The sequence below is a fragment of the Prionailurus bengalensis genome, chromosome B1, assembly GCF_016509475.1.
Source record: "Prionailurus bengalensis isolate Pbe53 chromosome B1, Fcat_Pben_1.1_paternal_pri, whole genome shotgun sequence".
NCBI lineage: Eukaryota > Metazoa > Chordata > Mammalia > Carnivora > Felidae > Prionailurus > Prionailurus bengalensis.
Window position 1 is genome coordinate 31,644,614 of NC_057344.1, and position 15,627 is coordinate 31,660,240.

General features: G+C 50.3%; 2 protein-coding genes across 3 annotated transcripts in view; one reads left to right on the forward strand and one right to left on the reverse strand.

Annotated features, from left to right (window-relative positions):
- DPYSL2 (dihydropyrimidinase like 2) overlaps positions 1-4,251 on the reverse strand; it is a 133,086-nt gene extending 128,835 nt beyond the window's left edge. Inside the window, exon 1 of the mRNA XM_043561272.1 lies at positions 3,754-4,251. Coding sequence (XP_043417207.1) covers positions 3,754-4,107 — 354 coding nt within the window. The 5' untranslated portion in view covers positions 4,108-4,251. The remainder of the gene's footprint in view (positions 1-3,753) is intronic.
- Positions 4,252-4,482: 231 nt separating this feature from the next.
- On the forward strand, positions 4,483-10,835 carry PNMA2 (PNMA family member 2). Of its 2 annotated transcripts, XM_043561301.1 has the most exons (5): positions 4,483-4,611; positions 6,367-6,402; positions 6,497-6,788; positions 7,337-7,469; positions 7,765-10,835. In XM_043561301.1, exon 5 carries the CDS (start codon positions 8,206-8,208, stop codon positions 9,298-9,300), a length of 1,095 nt encoding a protein of 364 aa, XP_043417236.1. In that variant the 5' UTR covers positions 4,483-4,611; positions 6,367-6,402; positions 6,497-6,788; positions 7,337-7,469; positions 7,765-8,205; the 3' UTR covers positions 9,301-10,835. The 2 variants fall into 2 exon arrangements, with proteins under 2 accessions (XP_043417236.1, XP_043417229.1); XM_043561294.1 differs by lacking the exon at positions 6,497-6,788.
- Positions 10,836-15,627: the final 4,792 nt, after the last annotated feature.

Here is a 15,627-nt window from a genome sequence, read left to right on the forward strand (position 1 = left end):
TATGTTATCAGTCATTCACATAACAGATGGAAGCGTTCATCTTTGGGATTTCTCTCTAAGATAAACATGAGGAAGGGATTTTTGAATGAGAGAAGAGAGGGCAAAGGAGAAGAGTGATTTCAGAACCCGTTGGTTGGAGGAAGAAAGATCCAGAATGGGCGTCACCATCAGAATGGGGGAACAACGGCATTGAACAATAAGAGGGCAGCAAAAAAAAAAAAAAACAATAAGAGGGCAGCAGAGGGGCACCCAGGGCTTGAAGCTAATCAACCTGGGGAGAGGAGACAGAGGGACACCCAATGAAAGGGAATATCAGAAACATTTCATAGATGGGAATTTTGTCAAGTTCAGCAGCACTCTTACATAGTTCACTCACTGGCATCTGCCCTGGAGAAATGGAGAATCATTCCCCAGCCACTCTAGTCCACATGGGTTTGCCGCAGAAAGAAGGGCCTGGGAGCTCCTTTGGAAGGGAGGCTCACCATCCAGCAGCCTTGGTTAAACTGTGTCTGAGGTGGAATAGAGGGGATTCTTAAGAGGAAGGGAGGAGACTGAGGGACCCCTGGGCACTGGCGAGGAGGAATTAGACCAACACTGCCCTTCTCTCTCTTCCAAGAGGCTCAGAGTCCTTCATAGGTGCTAATCAATTGAACCTCATTGGAGCCCAACATGGACCTCCCCAAGGACACAAAGGAAAAGAGAGTAAAGAGGTAGCTTTCCTCACTCGTATTCACTACACAGGCTCCTACCCTTCACCAAGACCTAACATCCCAGCCAAAGCCACACCCATTTTTTTCTGGGGCTTACCTGCTAACACCTCTAAATGCGAACGCAGACACTCATCTCCCACAAGCCACATGGCATCTGGGCGAGGGCCGTCTGTTCCCTCATTTCCCAAAACCTTGCTAGGGGAACAACAGTGTCCCTAGTGTGACAGGTGGGCAAAGCCACTTCTAACCAACCATACATTAACAATACCTTATAAATGCAGATTCAGGGGAGGAGGGTGGATGCAAGTCAGGGGCCCCGGGGTCCACTCACTCTCCTCCTCTCTGTGTGCCAGGGCTTCAGACAGGAATGCACTGAGATGCTGGCAGTCACGTTGCTCATTAGCTGAACATTAAGTGATGACTACTCAAGTCAATCAAAATCGTGGGCCCAACAGTGCTTTTAAAATCACCATTATTACATACACACACACACACACACACACACACCCCTTTTCTCTCTTATATAGACATGAAATATTCAACCACTGTTAGTACTGATCCTGGTAAGTGCTCTTAATCATGAGTGAAAATAATCCCTTATGTGATAAGGAAAGACTGAGTGAAAATTCAGGAGAAGCTGCACAAAAAAAAAAAAAAAAAAAAAAAAAGCCAGAATCACCCTCTGTTGCTAAAAACTGGGCAACTAAAGCAAATGTGGGTTTGCAGAGGCCAAAAGTGGCTGGGGTCTTGATTGGGTATGTCCTCTTCGAATCTCCTCTTCCATGCACACTAGGTTTACAATTCTGAATTTTTACTAAAGTCAGGAAGTGTTTGGGGCACTTGGGTGGCTCAGTCGGTTAAGTGTCCAACTTCGGCTCAGGTCATGATCACAAGTTCGAGCCCCGCTTCGGGCTCTGTGCTGACAGCTCAGAGCCTAGAGCCTGCTTCAGATTCTGTGTCTCCCTCTCTCTGTGCTACACACACACACACACACACACACACACACACACACACACGCTTGTGCTCTCTCTCTCTTAAAAACAAATAAAATCAACATAAAATCAGGGAGTGTTCAAACAAGAAGCTCATAATCAAACATCTAGGGTTCTAAATGGACAAGAAAAGAGATGTGTTATTCAACCCAGTGAAACTTTGCCTTTCAAACGTGGGTTTTAATTCACTGCCATCATTATAAGGATGGCCATTCTCAACCTCTGCCCCCTAATCAGCCATTTTTTTAAATAATCCCTCCCTTATCTCAAGGCATTTTTCTGCTCCCTTTAGAACATTAGAATTACCAGCACAACTTGTTGAAGATTAGAATACTCACACAACCATGTTTTATGCATTATGATCATGGTTTGGCTCTCATCCAATGTATTCACATGGAAAAGAATTTCACACTCACTCACCTTTCAGCATAACTTACATTATTCGAAACTTTTGCTTCAGTTGTCTGATCACTGGGATTCAAGTGAGTTATTTGGATTAAGTGCTTCAGGTTGACTCATAGTGAAATATGGATATCAGAGGACAGAGCCGAGGGAGGAGGACTCAAGTAATTAATTGCCCCACCTTTTGAAAATGACAGTAAATGGCTTATCTTTCCTAGAACTGGTACAATAAATGTCAAAAGCTGCAAAATGCTGTGCTAGGTCAGGAAACGTTCTGGCCATTATCTCCAACTCTTAATTGTTCTCCATGCGTTCACCGTCAGCACACAACCTGAATATCAAGTAAATGCTTGTGGAATTGCTCAGTGAATATGCATAGACCACTCCCAATGACTCTGAAAGCCCCTTAAGAAGAAATCACCTTGAACTTTTTATAGCTAACATTCTCCCTGCCCCAAAAGGCAAGGCACACAATAGGTATTCAGTAATCAATCACTGACTGATTTCTCATCTTCACCAGTGGGCATGGGAGAGAAACAGCAAACAAGTGTTGAAACATTTCACACTGGAATTTATCGCTTGAGAAATTAAGGATGTGGGGGGGAAATGCACAAGTGTGAAGGTCACCCTGATAAAGAAAAAAATGTGGTGCCAGGAGACTACAGTGCTTAAAATGCACACTGTTCATAATTGCCAGAGATAACGAATATTTTCTATATTTTGCCAAATTGGTCTTCTTTGTTTCTCCATTAACACGTATAGGGGGTCTAATGCATCTTTGGCAATCTATTCAAACTGTTGAGGGATTTTTTTCCCTTTTCTTTTCTTTTCACCCTTTGAACATAATCCACTAAGTCTCCATCCCCAAAGCACCTCCCAAATAGCGGCGGGGGTGGGGGATGCGCTCTGAGAAGCCCTTGCTGAGATACTTAGCGGAACTTTGTTCTCCACATGGGCTATTTACGAGCGTCTCAGTTTCCTTGGGTGACTCCACAACCTCCCCCTTTTCACGCGGCGAGCAGGAGTCAGGGCGGTGAGATCCTCCCAGGCGGAGCGCGGAGGCGCTGACCATGGTCCTGGCCTCCGAGCTCAGGACTGGAGCACCGAGGGCGCCGAAGAGACGGTGCGAGAGCGAGCAGGGCGAGGCGGGGAGAGGCTGTCGAAGCCCCCGCCCCTCCCGAACCCCGGGGAGCTTTCGGGCCTGCACGCGAACCCTCCACTGCACGCTCCGAGATGCATCAAAAAAGGGTGGGGCACCCAGCCACAACTGCAATCGGAAGCCGCCCGGAAGGATTTAAGAAGAATGGAATCGGTTCATGCCTCCCTCCCCCCACTACCATGCGCCCCCCAACCCGGGATCGGTTCATATTTTACCCCCGCCCCCCACCTCCCAGGCCGAGGGAGGCGCGGGCAGCCTTTGTGGGCGCACAGCCGCCCACGGCCGAGCCCGAGCCTCTGGGCACCCTGCACCGAGAAGGGGCAAGTAGGGCGGGGTGCATGTACAGATTCAAGGATGCAATATTCCTGCGAGGCAGGACGGTGGGCACGCTGGGATGCCCGGTTCTCCACCGAGCTGGAAAGGGGGCGAAGGAGGGGCGATCCCCGCGTCTGGTCCTGAGTCTCAAACACCCCCCACCCCCCATACCAACCTGGTCGTAGATGTTCTGCAGGGCTTCCTTGCCCGAGGCCCGCCGGATCTCCACCTTCCGGCTCGATTCAACAGATGGCTCCCCGCCGGCGCGCCGGCCCTGCCGGGAGTACGGCGGCTGCGGGTCCGGGCCCAAGTGGGCGACGTCCCGCTGCTGAGCCACCACCTGCCCCGAGCCCCGGCCCACGGACAACGAGTCGAAATCGATGGTCTTGTTCTCGGAGGACCCTTCCACCGGGCAGAACATGCCACAGAATTTCTGCCGGGGCTTAGGGCTGCCTGAGCCCAGGTTTTTAAAAAAGGCAGGGACTTCTTCGTCCTCTGCCGCCTTCCCGGATTGCTTCCTCTCGGCCATGGCGCGGGAGCTCGGGGAGGGTCCGCTCTGTCCGTCCGTCCGTCTGCCGGTCCCTAAGTCGGCCTCTCTCTGTGCACAAACCCCCTGGCTGCTGCCGCGGCTGCCGCTCTCTGCCTGCCGCAAGGTGTACAGAAAGGAAGGAGGGCTGGCGAGCGAGCGAGCGACCCACCCCTCCCGGTCCCTCCCTCTGACCCCGCTTTCTCCCCTCCCTGCCCACGCCCCCCGCCGCCGCTCCGGCTCCAGCGACCAGCAAAGTTGGGTCTGGGAGGGCGGCCGCTGCGGCAGCGGGAGCGGAGAGGCTGCCAGTTCCCGGCAGCGGCGGGAGGAGGGAGGCGCGGGCGGGGCGGGGGCGGGGCGCGGCGCAGGGGAGGGGAGGGGAGCCGAGCTCCGGGTAGTGAGGGGAAGGCCCCGCCGCCTAGAGCCCCGCGCTCCGGAAGTGAAGCGGCCAGACCACCCGCTAATGGATGCGGAGCGGAGGGTCGGCTGACCGATCTCTGCGCCAGGGTAAGTATGGGGCAGGGCACGCAGGGGCGAAGGCCGGGGGCGCGGCCTCTGGACTCCACGCCCGTCGCCCCCACCTGCCTGGCCCAGGACCCTCTCCCCCACCGCATTGCAGAGGTGGGCCAGGTGCGAGGGCCCACCCGAGGGAGGACCCCCACCCCTCAGCGAGGGTGTGAGCTAATGGATGGAGCAACAGGGACCAACCGGCTGACGCCTGGACACCCAGGAGGAGGGAAAGGGGCAGCACTGACGATGGGGAAGGGATGGCGCAGACCGTTTGGAGAGGTGGAGGCCTTACGAGGCAGGGGGCACCAAACCTTGTTCACCCACGGGCCTTGTGGTGGGCTGCTGTGGGCAGAGATTGAAACGAGAAGGTTCTCGCTGCGCCCACAGTGGTGGGAGGGGGGGCGCTAGCGGGCGGGGAGAAATGCAGAGGGGCGTAGCAAAGGAGAGGGGGGAATAAAGACTTAGGTGTGTGGTCTGGGACTGTAGCAAAAAGTGCATTCTGCAAATTCGGGCACCGAACGGCGACTTGAAGTAAGAAAGGGTAGAGACCTGCTATATTGCCCGGAGGTGTCACGTCTCTTAACTGCGCCACTGCGCCAAGACCAAGCAGTGCCAGAAGAGTCTTGATTTGGTATTGTCTGCCCCGCCTTCCCCGCCAAAAAAAAAAGGGGGGGGCCAGGATTGAATCCCACTCCCCCAAATCCCCAGCCCTTCTGGGCGCCCTGCACGCCCCACCTAGATCCCCCGCCCTCGTTGCGCACTGCGCCACAGCCGCGGGGTTTCCCGGGTTGCCAGACGCCAAGTGCCTGGGATGTAAATTGCGCGCGCGCGAATTCGGTGGTAGAGTAGGAGATGGGGTCCTGTCTGTGGTCATGGCTTGAGTTGTGAGACGCCCCACCGGGAAAGGGTGTGTGGGACTTGGTATGTATGTGAGGCTAAACCATCCACAGCTACTGGGTTGGTGGGCAGATAAGGGGCATTTTGATTTATGCCGGTAACACGGTCTCTGAGAGTCTTTTATTGCTTATTTCTGTCCCCACGTCCCTTCCACGTACCAATCCCTGCCCCTGGTCGATTACAGCCCCGCCCCCTCTTTCCACAGTGGCAAAATCCTGCAGAAATGATGCCCAACCCTTGGTGGCTGGAGACGGAAATCTGGGCATGCTCAGTAACTAGGGTGGGTTTGGGCTAGGAGAAGCTGTTTCTACCACAAGACTATCGCTCAGAGCAGGGTGACCAAGGCTCTATCCTCATCATCAGCCCTTGTCCCTGGCACGATTCAGTACGGATACCCTCCCCCCAAATCGTGAGGGATACTTCGGTGAATGGAGTTAAATTTGGAGGGCAATCAATCACAGTTTGAAGATGAGCCCATCATGGCAGGTGGGAAGGTGGCCCCAGCTGAGAACTGGAGACTGAGGGAGGAGAGGAATGTCTGGGGGTGGGGCGGGGGGGTTGCTGAGGGAACCAGAGGCGGGCCTTTGGACTTTGCATCAGATGTGCTTCGCATTTGAATGAACTGCTTCCACAAGAATGACATCATTGCCTACCCAGGGCAGACCTATGACTCGTGACCGATTTCCGGAGCAGGAACCAGACTTAGAGAGATTGGGGTGCTTTGACCAAGGTCACTATCTAAATGAGCCAAGAATTACAGCAGAAAAGCTGATTCCTTTTCCAACTTATCCCATCTTTACTTGAGAAAATGCAAGAGTTTTACATTTTTCTCATGTCCGATTATTTCCATTGCAGGTAAAGATTGCCTTTGGAAGAAGAAGCCACCCAAAGGTAGCCTAACCTCAGCATGACCTCTATTATGTAGACCTTGGGATGTGTCTTCCTCCCTTTTTACATCTCATGTTTCCTCTCAACATTAAAACAGGAGGAAGGTTACCCCCATATCTTAGAAGGGAAGGGGTGGCACGGAGAAACCCCTGGGCTCCGATCCCTGGGGCTGCTGGCTGAGAGCGGAATCCAGGGTTTGTGCTCCTGCCCCTTTGGCACCTTCCAGAAGGTCTTAGAAAACGTGCCTGCAGCAGGAGCAGTTGACATTAAAGCTGTAGGCTGGCATCTGTGGCATATGGACCCCGTTTGGACTGAGGGGGATTCTTCAGGCCGACAGAAGCATATTCGTAGCCCATTAACACACACTCCACGGCAGTAACTGGGAGACGGTAGGAACTCTTTTGTTTTTACGTCACCCGGTGTCCACCACTGTCCACAGATGTGCTTCCTCTCTTACCTTGTACTCAAATGACTCATTCAGGCGTAAATGCTAGGAAGCATTTTTACCATTCACAGCAAAAGAAACACCTCGTTGTGCATTTGCGAGGCCTGCCCAGACCTAACAAAAAAGAATGGATTCATAATTCCAAGCTTAACTTATTTGGTCCTGAGATTTTGTTTTGTTTTGTTTTGTTTTGTTTTGTTTTGTTTTAGATTGCTGGACCTAAATTGGTATACCTATATTATTATGTTATGTTAAAGTGTAGTACATGTTATATTGTTACACCTATATTAAATTGGCTTTTAATGTTTGAGTGATTTCTAGCTTGATTTTAAATAATTGGATGTTAAATCAAAGGAATGCACCAACTCAATATGGTTTGGTAGATTTAATTAAATTGTAAAGGCGTGTCATGTTTTTAAATCATTTTAACGGCCCTCATCACTGGATATTATCAAGCCATAAATAAATACTATTATTATTTATGTGTAACAGGGGAGCTTGGCTTGGCCGGAGCTAAGAAAGACCCAAACACATCCATTGCGTGGAGCTGGGTGACATCTTCCTTTTCTGGAAGCTGAATAAATAAGCTGGTGACTCTCACAGGACAGTTGGAGCGCCTGAACAGGTATCTGTTCACATCTGATTTCATTTTTCACATGGGGAAAATCTTGAGTCCCGTCCACCCATAACCGGGGCTCAGACGTTAATTGGCATGACTGATGAGCGGAAGGTGGGGGAGCCAGACGTGGGAGGGTCCCCAAGAGAACTCTAAGCAAAGAAGAGGTCTGACAGAGTGGGACACGTGCAAATCCAACATGAGACGGAACCCCTGGTCTCCCCCCACTTCTGTCCTGAACCAAAGCGCAGTGCTTCCTGGGAAAGAGAGGGCTGTGTGGTAAAACTGACCATTGTTTCACTAGGAGTCCAAGCCTGCTGTGACACTTCTCTCCGGGAGTTCTGGGTGCCAGAGTGGAGGCCTTACCCCGCTAGCTAGCAAAAGGAGAGGTGAGGAGAGGCAGCAGAAACTGGGGGAGTCACAAAAGCAGCTCTTGCAGGTGCCTCGGGCAGTCGGAGAAGGGTCAGTGCCACCGTGTGGCTGCCAGCGTCGGGGAGAGCATCAGCGGCCACCGGACTGCAGAGCCACAGGCAGTGATGCTGTCCTAGCTGAGTTCTTGCCCCCGGGCAAGTAAGGGTGATTGGTCCAGAAGACTTTGGGGCCGCTGTTGGAGTGGCCTGGGACCCATTCCCTGGTGGGGTGCAAGTTCAGGGGCTGAGCCAGGATATTCTGAGTCCTGATAGGCAGTGCCTGTCCACACCACAAACTAATCGGTACCCACAGAGTTGGAGCAAATACTCGGACGATGGCGCTGGGACTGTTAGAGGACTGGTGCAGGATAATGAGCGTGGATGATCAGAAATCGCTGATGGTTCTGGGGATACCAGTGGACTGTGATGAGGCTGAGATTCAAGGGGTTCTCCAGGAGACTTTAAAGTCTCTGGGCAGGTATAGGCTGCTCGGCAAAATATTCAGGAAGCAGGACAATGCCAATGCTGTCTTACTAGAGCTTATGGAGGATACTGATGTCTCGGTGATCCCCAGTGAGGTTCAGGGAAAGGGGGGTGTCTGGAAAGTGATCTTTAAGACCCCTAACCAGGACACTGAATTTCTGGAACGACTGAACCTCTTTCTGGAAAAAGAGGGGCAGACAGTCTCCGGTATGTTCCGAGCCCTCGGGCACGAGGGGTTGTCTCCAGCCACGGTGCCCTGCGTGTCCCCAGAGTTACTGGCTCACGTGTTGGGACAGGCGATAGCTCATGCCCCTCAGCCCCTGCTCCCCATGAGATACCGGAAACTGAGAATATTCTCGGGGAGCGCCGTGCCCGCCCCAGAGGAAGAGCCCTTTGAAATCTGGTTGGAACAGGCCACTGAGATCGTCAAAGAGTGGCCGGTAGCAGAGGCAGAAAAGAAAAGGTGGTTGACGGAAAGCCTGCGTGGCCCTGCCCTGGACCTCATGCATATAGTACAGGCAGACAATGCAGCCATAAGCGTGGAAGAGTGTTTGGAGGCGTTTAAGCAAGTGTTTGGAAGCCTGGAGAGCCGCAGGACCTCCCAGGTGAAATACCTGAAGACGTATCAGGAGGAGGGGGAGAAGGTCTCGGCCTACGTGTTGCGGTTAGAAACCCTGCTCCGGCGCGCCGTGGAGAAACGCGCCATCCCCAGGAATATCGCAGATCAGGTCCGCCTGGAGCAGGTCATGGCCGGGGCCAGCCTCAGCGAAGTCCTTTGGTGCAGGCTGAGAGAACTCAAAGATCAAGGGCCGCCTCCCAGCTTCCTCGAGTTAATGAAGGTGATCCGTGAGGAAGAGGAGGAAGAGGCCTCTTTTGAAAACGAGAATATTGAAGAGCCAGATGAAGGGGATGGCTATGGCCCCTGGGATAACGAGGCAGAGGACTAAAAACCATCTCAGGGCGGGACCCACAGCCAGTGTGCCCCGGGGAGGTTTGCTGTACCCCGCTGAGACCACGTGGCTATTTTTGTCCGAGGCCTCGGCGCCAGGTCTTGATTCTTCTTTCTAAGAAAAAATACCAGAGAGTTTCTTGGGCCCTACGTAGATTATTAATAAAGGACGAAGTTCCAAGTAAGGAATAGGAAGCCTGAAGGAACCCGCGACACTTCCCGTTTCCCAAATAGACCAAAGTCGTGCACCCATACCGCAGAAGAAAGAAGTGATGCAGGAAAAAGACACCTTTTGTAATCTGTTTAACCTCTAACCCCTTTGACTCCTCGGCTGTGTTCCTTCCTCAAATCAGCACATCCCCTCTGAGTAGCCAGCGGTGTGAGGCACTCTTCACGGAGGTGAGAATCGTAACCCCGCAAGCCTGGGCCGTGCTCTCGGAGCAAGCTCACCGGCTCACCGAGGACGTGGCCTCGGCATGTGAGACGCTAGATAATCCCGGGTGTCAGTCACGACACCTGTGGAAGTGCCACTACCAAATGAATACGGCCACCCCCACTGCTATGTGTCTTTCTTTCTTCGCTCGGGAAGCACTCCTCCACTTCTCTGCCGCGTGTCGGATGGCCGGTTCCAGGCACTGTGTTAGGCCCTCAAGACACAGACAACTCAGCCCAATCCCTGCCTTCAAGAGAGAGAGCTACGGTGTGAGAGAAGCACTTTCGAGAAAGGGCAGACACTACAGGAAGGCTGCCTGCGAGGGAGGGTGTGCAGGCCGCGTTTGGATTCAGCGAGCAGACCATTCTGGTTGGAAAAGATTTTTAGGGGCGACCAAAGGGAAAGGGGAGGGGAAAGGAGCCTGTATTTATTGAGGGTCTATTATGTGCCAGCTGGTTTACACACATCTCATTTAATGTGCCCGGGAACCCCTTATGGTATAATTTTGCTCTTTCTGAAAGAGAAAGAAAATGAAGCTCAGATGAGTCGAGTGGGGTTCTCAGGATCGAAACGCTAAGCAGTGGTAGAGCCGAGCCACAAGTCCGGAACTCTCTGCCTCTTGCTAACCCTCTATCCGCTGTGATGGTGGCTTTCAAATTGTGCTCTACGGTTCTGCAGAGATTTTTCAGCCTGTCCACCTTTAACATGTACTTTAAACTCTCCCGAGCTCTACTAGAAAACAGGTAGACTCAAGTGTGTTGATACCCAAATGTTCACACACTGGCACCCAGCCACGGGCTCACTTCTGTTTCCAGATGGACTCATTTTGTGCAGACCATGGAAGTAAGGTCCCCTTGTGACATCTGAGCACATAGCTGGACTTCCCTTAAGCGTTCATAGATTAAGGAAGTGATGGCACCTCACAGGTGTTTAAGTCACGTCCATGCATGTCCCGTGACGTAGTGTGCCCCAGTAGAGCATAAATGAGCACCATTCCGTTAAATGCTAGTTGATCTTGGGGCGCCTGGGTGGCTCAGTCGGTTAGGCGTCCGACTTCGGCTCAGGTCACGATCTCGCGGTCCGTGAGTTCGAGCCCCGCGTCGGGCTCTGTGCTGACAGCTCAGAGCCTGGAGCCTGTTTCGGATTCTGTGTCTCCCTCTCTCTCTGCCCCTCCCCCGTTCATGCTCTGTCTCTGTCTGTCTCAAAAATAAATAAACGTTAAAAAAAAATGCTAGTTGATCTCTAGCATCACGATAGCTTTTTGTATACAAAGAACAATTGCTCACCTTCTCTGAACATCAGTTTCCTCATCAGGAAAATGGGAAAATAATAGAATAGGGTTGTCGTTAGGCTCAGATGACATAATGCCTTTGAATCACTTAGCATGATGTCTGGAACACAGAAAGCCTTTAATGCGTTAAGACCCATGATTTTCATGATACTTCCTGTCTGTTCAATGCATGCTCTCTTTATTCTAAGAGTTGTGCCGTAACAAGTCAGTACGGAATCTGTCAGTCAGTTGTGACGACATTGCATTAGGAACCATTTTAGCTACGTTTGAGTGCTTGCTGTCTGTTATCTTTGTGATAAGTATTCCAGCCATTGTTAAAGACTATTGTTAGTGATTTGACTTTGAAACAATAAATTATTCTTTCTGATTTGTGGCTAACTTTAACTGAAGAATATCCTGAGATTGTAAGAAAAGCATTTTTTTTTTAAAGTTACCATTGGTGATCATTTCGTCCTAAGTTATAATTTTTTTTAATACTGCTCACCAAAGTGATAACATTTGTCATCCAGTGCACCCTGATTTCATGGTTTCTTGTAGTCATAAAAATCGCCTCATTGTTCTCGATTATTGACAATATACAAAGTAAAATGTTATAAATGTGAAGTTATAAAATAAATACATGCTAATAAAATTCGGAGGTTTTTTTTTTTGTTTCATGTATTATGATTCTTTGTTAGCTATGACTTGAAGAAGGAGTTTCATTAGTTAAAAAAAAAATATGATAGGTAAGGTTAGAAAATCAAACCAAAGCCAAAAGGTCTTGAACCCTTCTAGATAGGAAAACCTGAGAGCAGAGGGCTGGGATAAGAATACTTCAGCTTTGTCTCCAGGGATGAGAGAGAGCCCAGTCTACCCATCATCGATGTCCCTTTTAAAATACATAGAAGCAACAGATGGAGGCCAGTCCCCTCGGAGACCTCCAACTCATTTGCTCAGGCAAGTAACTCCACAGAAGAACAAAACGACCTAGTGGGGAAATGTTGCGTCTCTGGGATGTAGCCAGTTTCCAGCTTGTAGATGTGTAGGAGGATAATTCCTCTTGCCGTTGACCTTCTTGGAATTGTTTCTTTTCCTCTTTTCTACAGTGCAATGGGGAGGATTCCTCATTGGGCTGTACGCAGTGCAGATCGGCCTATTTCACGATGAGTGTCCTGAGTGATGTCCGACACCCTCTCCCCATCACCAGAGCAAAAACCTCTTAAAAAATTGGTCTTGCCTTATACTTACTATGTCTGTCTCCAGTTCTGACCCTTGGAGACTGAAGCCTCCAAGATTACATAGTCCCCTGCTGAAGGTAACTTTTCACCAGGGCCATTGGCTTCCTCAAGGCCTTAGTATTATCTGACATCCCCATCTATACCAGCCAGTCCTGCCAAGCCTTTCATGCTGTTGTCATCCACTGTCTACCCAGATGCTACCCCAGATGATTATCGGTGCCCTTCCTGTCCATGCTCCCAGTGCTGATCATTAAGGTCCTCCACCATGCCTTCTTTTTTTATTTTTTAATTTTTTTTTTCAACGTTTATTTATTTTTGGGACAGAGAGAGACAGAGCACGAACGGGGGAGGGGCCGAGAGAGAGGGAGACACAGAATCGGAAGCAGGCTCCAGGCTCTGAGCCATCAGCCCAGAGCCTGACGCGGGGCTCGAACCCACGGACCGCGAGATCGTGACCTGGCTGAAGTCGGACGCTTAACCGACTGCGCCCCCCAGGCGCCCCCCACCATGCCTTCTTGATCCTCCATGATGTCCTAGACGAACTAGCCTGTATCATCGGAGTCCTTGCAAAATACCTCAGCACCATATTCGTTAATTGGATTCTGGTCTTCCTGGTAGCCTGCTGCCCTCAAGTCTCTTGAGTGGAAGCTGCTCAGTCTCCCATCTCAGGAAAGATTGGAGATTGCTGGTGGCATTTAGTTCACCATCATCACCTCCTCACCTGCAAACGCTTTCCTGGCCTAAGCTGACCCCCTCTGCCCCACACCTCCCCGTGGGGCAGTCCTGACAAGCCTGGACAGAGTGTTGGCAAAGCAACACTGCGAGGAGCCTATTGAGGATGGCACCTGGCCAGATGTTATCTATAGTAACAAAAAGTAGGAAGGAAAAGATAATGACCATAAGCCATTATCTAAGGGAGTCCTACAAGTCGAGCCTGGAAAAGCAAAGATGGTTGGAAGCCAGAGTTTGAAAGAGTGGAGCCTGAAATGAAGCATAGAGGTGAAGGAAGAGTGTCTGAGACAGTATTGTCAAATGCACTCAGAATTCATGCTTTGTTGACCACCAGCATAATCTTTGCACAGTCTAAAGATTCATGATCAGAGCAGAAGACATCTCCCTCATCCCTTTTCTTTCAGGGTGGGCCAAGGGCTCCTTGAGCTTGCTCAGAGAAGACTTATACTCATTGAGAAATCCTCTCGGGGTGCAAGATGGTGTCCATAGACGGGCTTCTCAGAAGCTAGCCTCCCCACTGTAGCAGGCTCTGGAGCTGTCCCTGGTCCTGACCTGCATTACACAACCTGCTGTGCCCGAGTGGTCCTTGACATTGCAGATGAACATTTTCTTAAAAACTAGAGTAACTCCAGAAGTGGATGCCAAAATCAATTCAATCGTAAGAAAAAATGGTGTAGGATTTCAATCCATTTTTCAAGACACCAGCTGGAGCTGCCCGTTAATTGTCTGGGGTGCTTTAAGCAGCAGCTGAGACTTTGTCCCCATCTGCCCCACCCCCACCCACTCTTGAAGGGAAAGGTTACCAAAAGGAGGCACAACCCAGACGATGTGGTGGTGCTGAGGCTAAGAGCCTAGGAGAAAGTCCCCAGAGAATGCAGGGAAGGCTCACTTCCATCCCATCTTGTCCCAGACCTGCCCCTGCTCTGCACAGCCTAAAGGCAGTCTCACTGAAGGCCTTCCCTGGATTCTTGGTACAACAGTTTTCCCAACTAACTCAGTTACTAACAGAGCTTTCTTGAAATAATAAGCACTCATCACAAAAGCAAATTTCTAGGATGCCTGGGTGGCTCAGTCAGTTGAGCGTCCAACTTCAGCTCAGGTCATGATGTCGCCGTTCACAAGTTCGAGCCCCGCGTTGGGCTCTGTGCTGACAGCTCAGCCTGCTTCAGATTCTGGGCCTCCCTTTCTCTCTGCCCCTCCTCCACTCACACTCTGTCTCTCAAAAATGAATAAACATTAACAAATTTTTAAAAATAAACTTCCTTTTTTCCAGCTTTATTGTGGTATAATTTTCAAGTACAAATTGAAACCCTAGTTTGAAGTTTGAAGTTTCAAACTTCAAGTGCAAGTTTGTACCCTTTGACCAACATGTTCCCATTTCTCTCGCCGCCCAGCCCCTGGTAACAGCCATTCTACTCTCTGCTTTCATGAGTTCTACTTTCGTAGACTCCGTATGTAAGTGAGATAATGAAGTATTTGTCTTTCTATATCTGGCTGATTTCATTTAGCATAATGTCCTCCAGGCTCACAAATGGCAGGATTTGCTTCTACAAAAGTAAACTCTATACTAAAGTTAACAAAAGCAAAGTAGTGGAAACCAGGTGGGGGAATAAAGAACATTGAGTTCTGCTAACTAGCCATCACATTGCATTCCCTGGTGAAATCCCATACAAGGGATGGCAAGCCTCTGTTGACACTTGTTGAGCTTGGGAACCCTGCTATCCCAAATAGTAGCTAATGTGGGAAACAAAGGCAGAAGGAAACGGCAGATAAAATTAAATTTCCTTATAACCTGCAGCCCATTGACAAATACTTGAGGCAGGCAGAGCAAGATGTTTCTCCAGCAACTCTCTGCTATCTTAATGCTAATACTTGGCTAGGGGAAAAAACAACCTTAGCCTGACCGTAACTAGGCCTCCACTATCCTGGAGTCTTCTTTAGCATATGAAAGTCTCATTGGAAACTTCCCCTGGACTTTATCTCCCCCCGACTCCATAGTATATAACCAGTCTCTCCTCAGGGTCCCCGGGCAGCTCTTCCTTGCCCACGGGTCCTGTCCCTGTGCTTTAATAAAATCACCTTTTGCACCAAAGACGTCTTCAAGAATTCACCTTTTGCACCAAAGATGTCTTCAAGAATTCTGTCCTGGTCGTTGGCTCTGGCCCCCACAAACCCCACTGTCACCCACAAACATCATCAGTAGCTAATAGACATTTTAAAGGTCCTAAATAGACAGGAGCCCAAGACAACAGTAAATGTCCACGACTAGGCGTGCTGCCATCTTGGGGAAAACATCTACCAATCCAGAATTGCCAATTACTGATTCAAATTACAGGGCCTGACACATGACAAGATGTTCAGCGTCGCTCCTTATCAGGGAAATACAAATCAAAACCACACTCAGGTATCACCTCACGCCAGTCAGAGTGGCCAAAATGAACAAATCAGGAGACTATAGATGCTGGAGAGGATGTGGAGAAATGGGAACCCTCTTGCACTGTTGCTGGGAATGCAAATTGGTGCAGCCACTCTGGAAAGCAGTGTGGAGGTTCCTCAGAAAATTAAAAATAGACCTACCCTATGACCCAGCAATAGCACTGCTAGGAATTTATCCAAGGGATACAGGAGTACTGATGCATAGGGCCACTTGTA

Coding starts and splice junctions, on each gene's coding strand:
- PNMA2 (XM_043561301.1), top strand. CDS start 8,206: ATGGCGCTGGGACTGTTAGAGGACTGGTGCAGGATAATGAGCGTGGAT.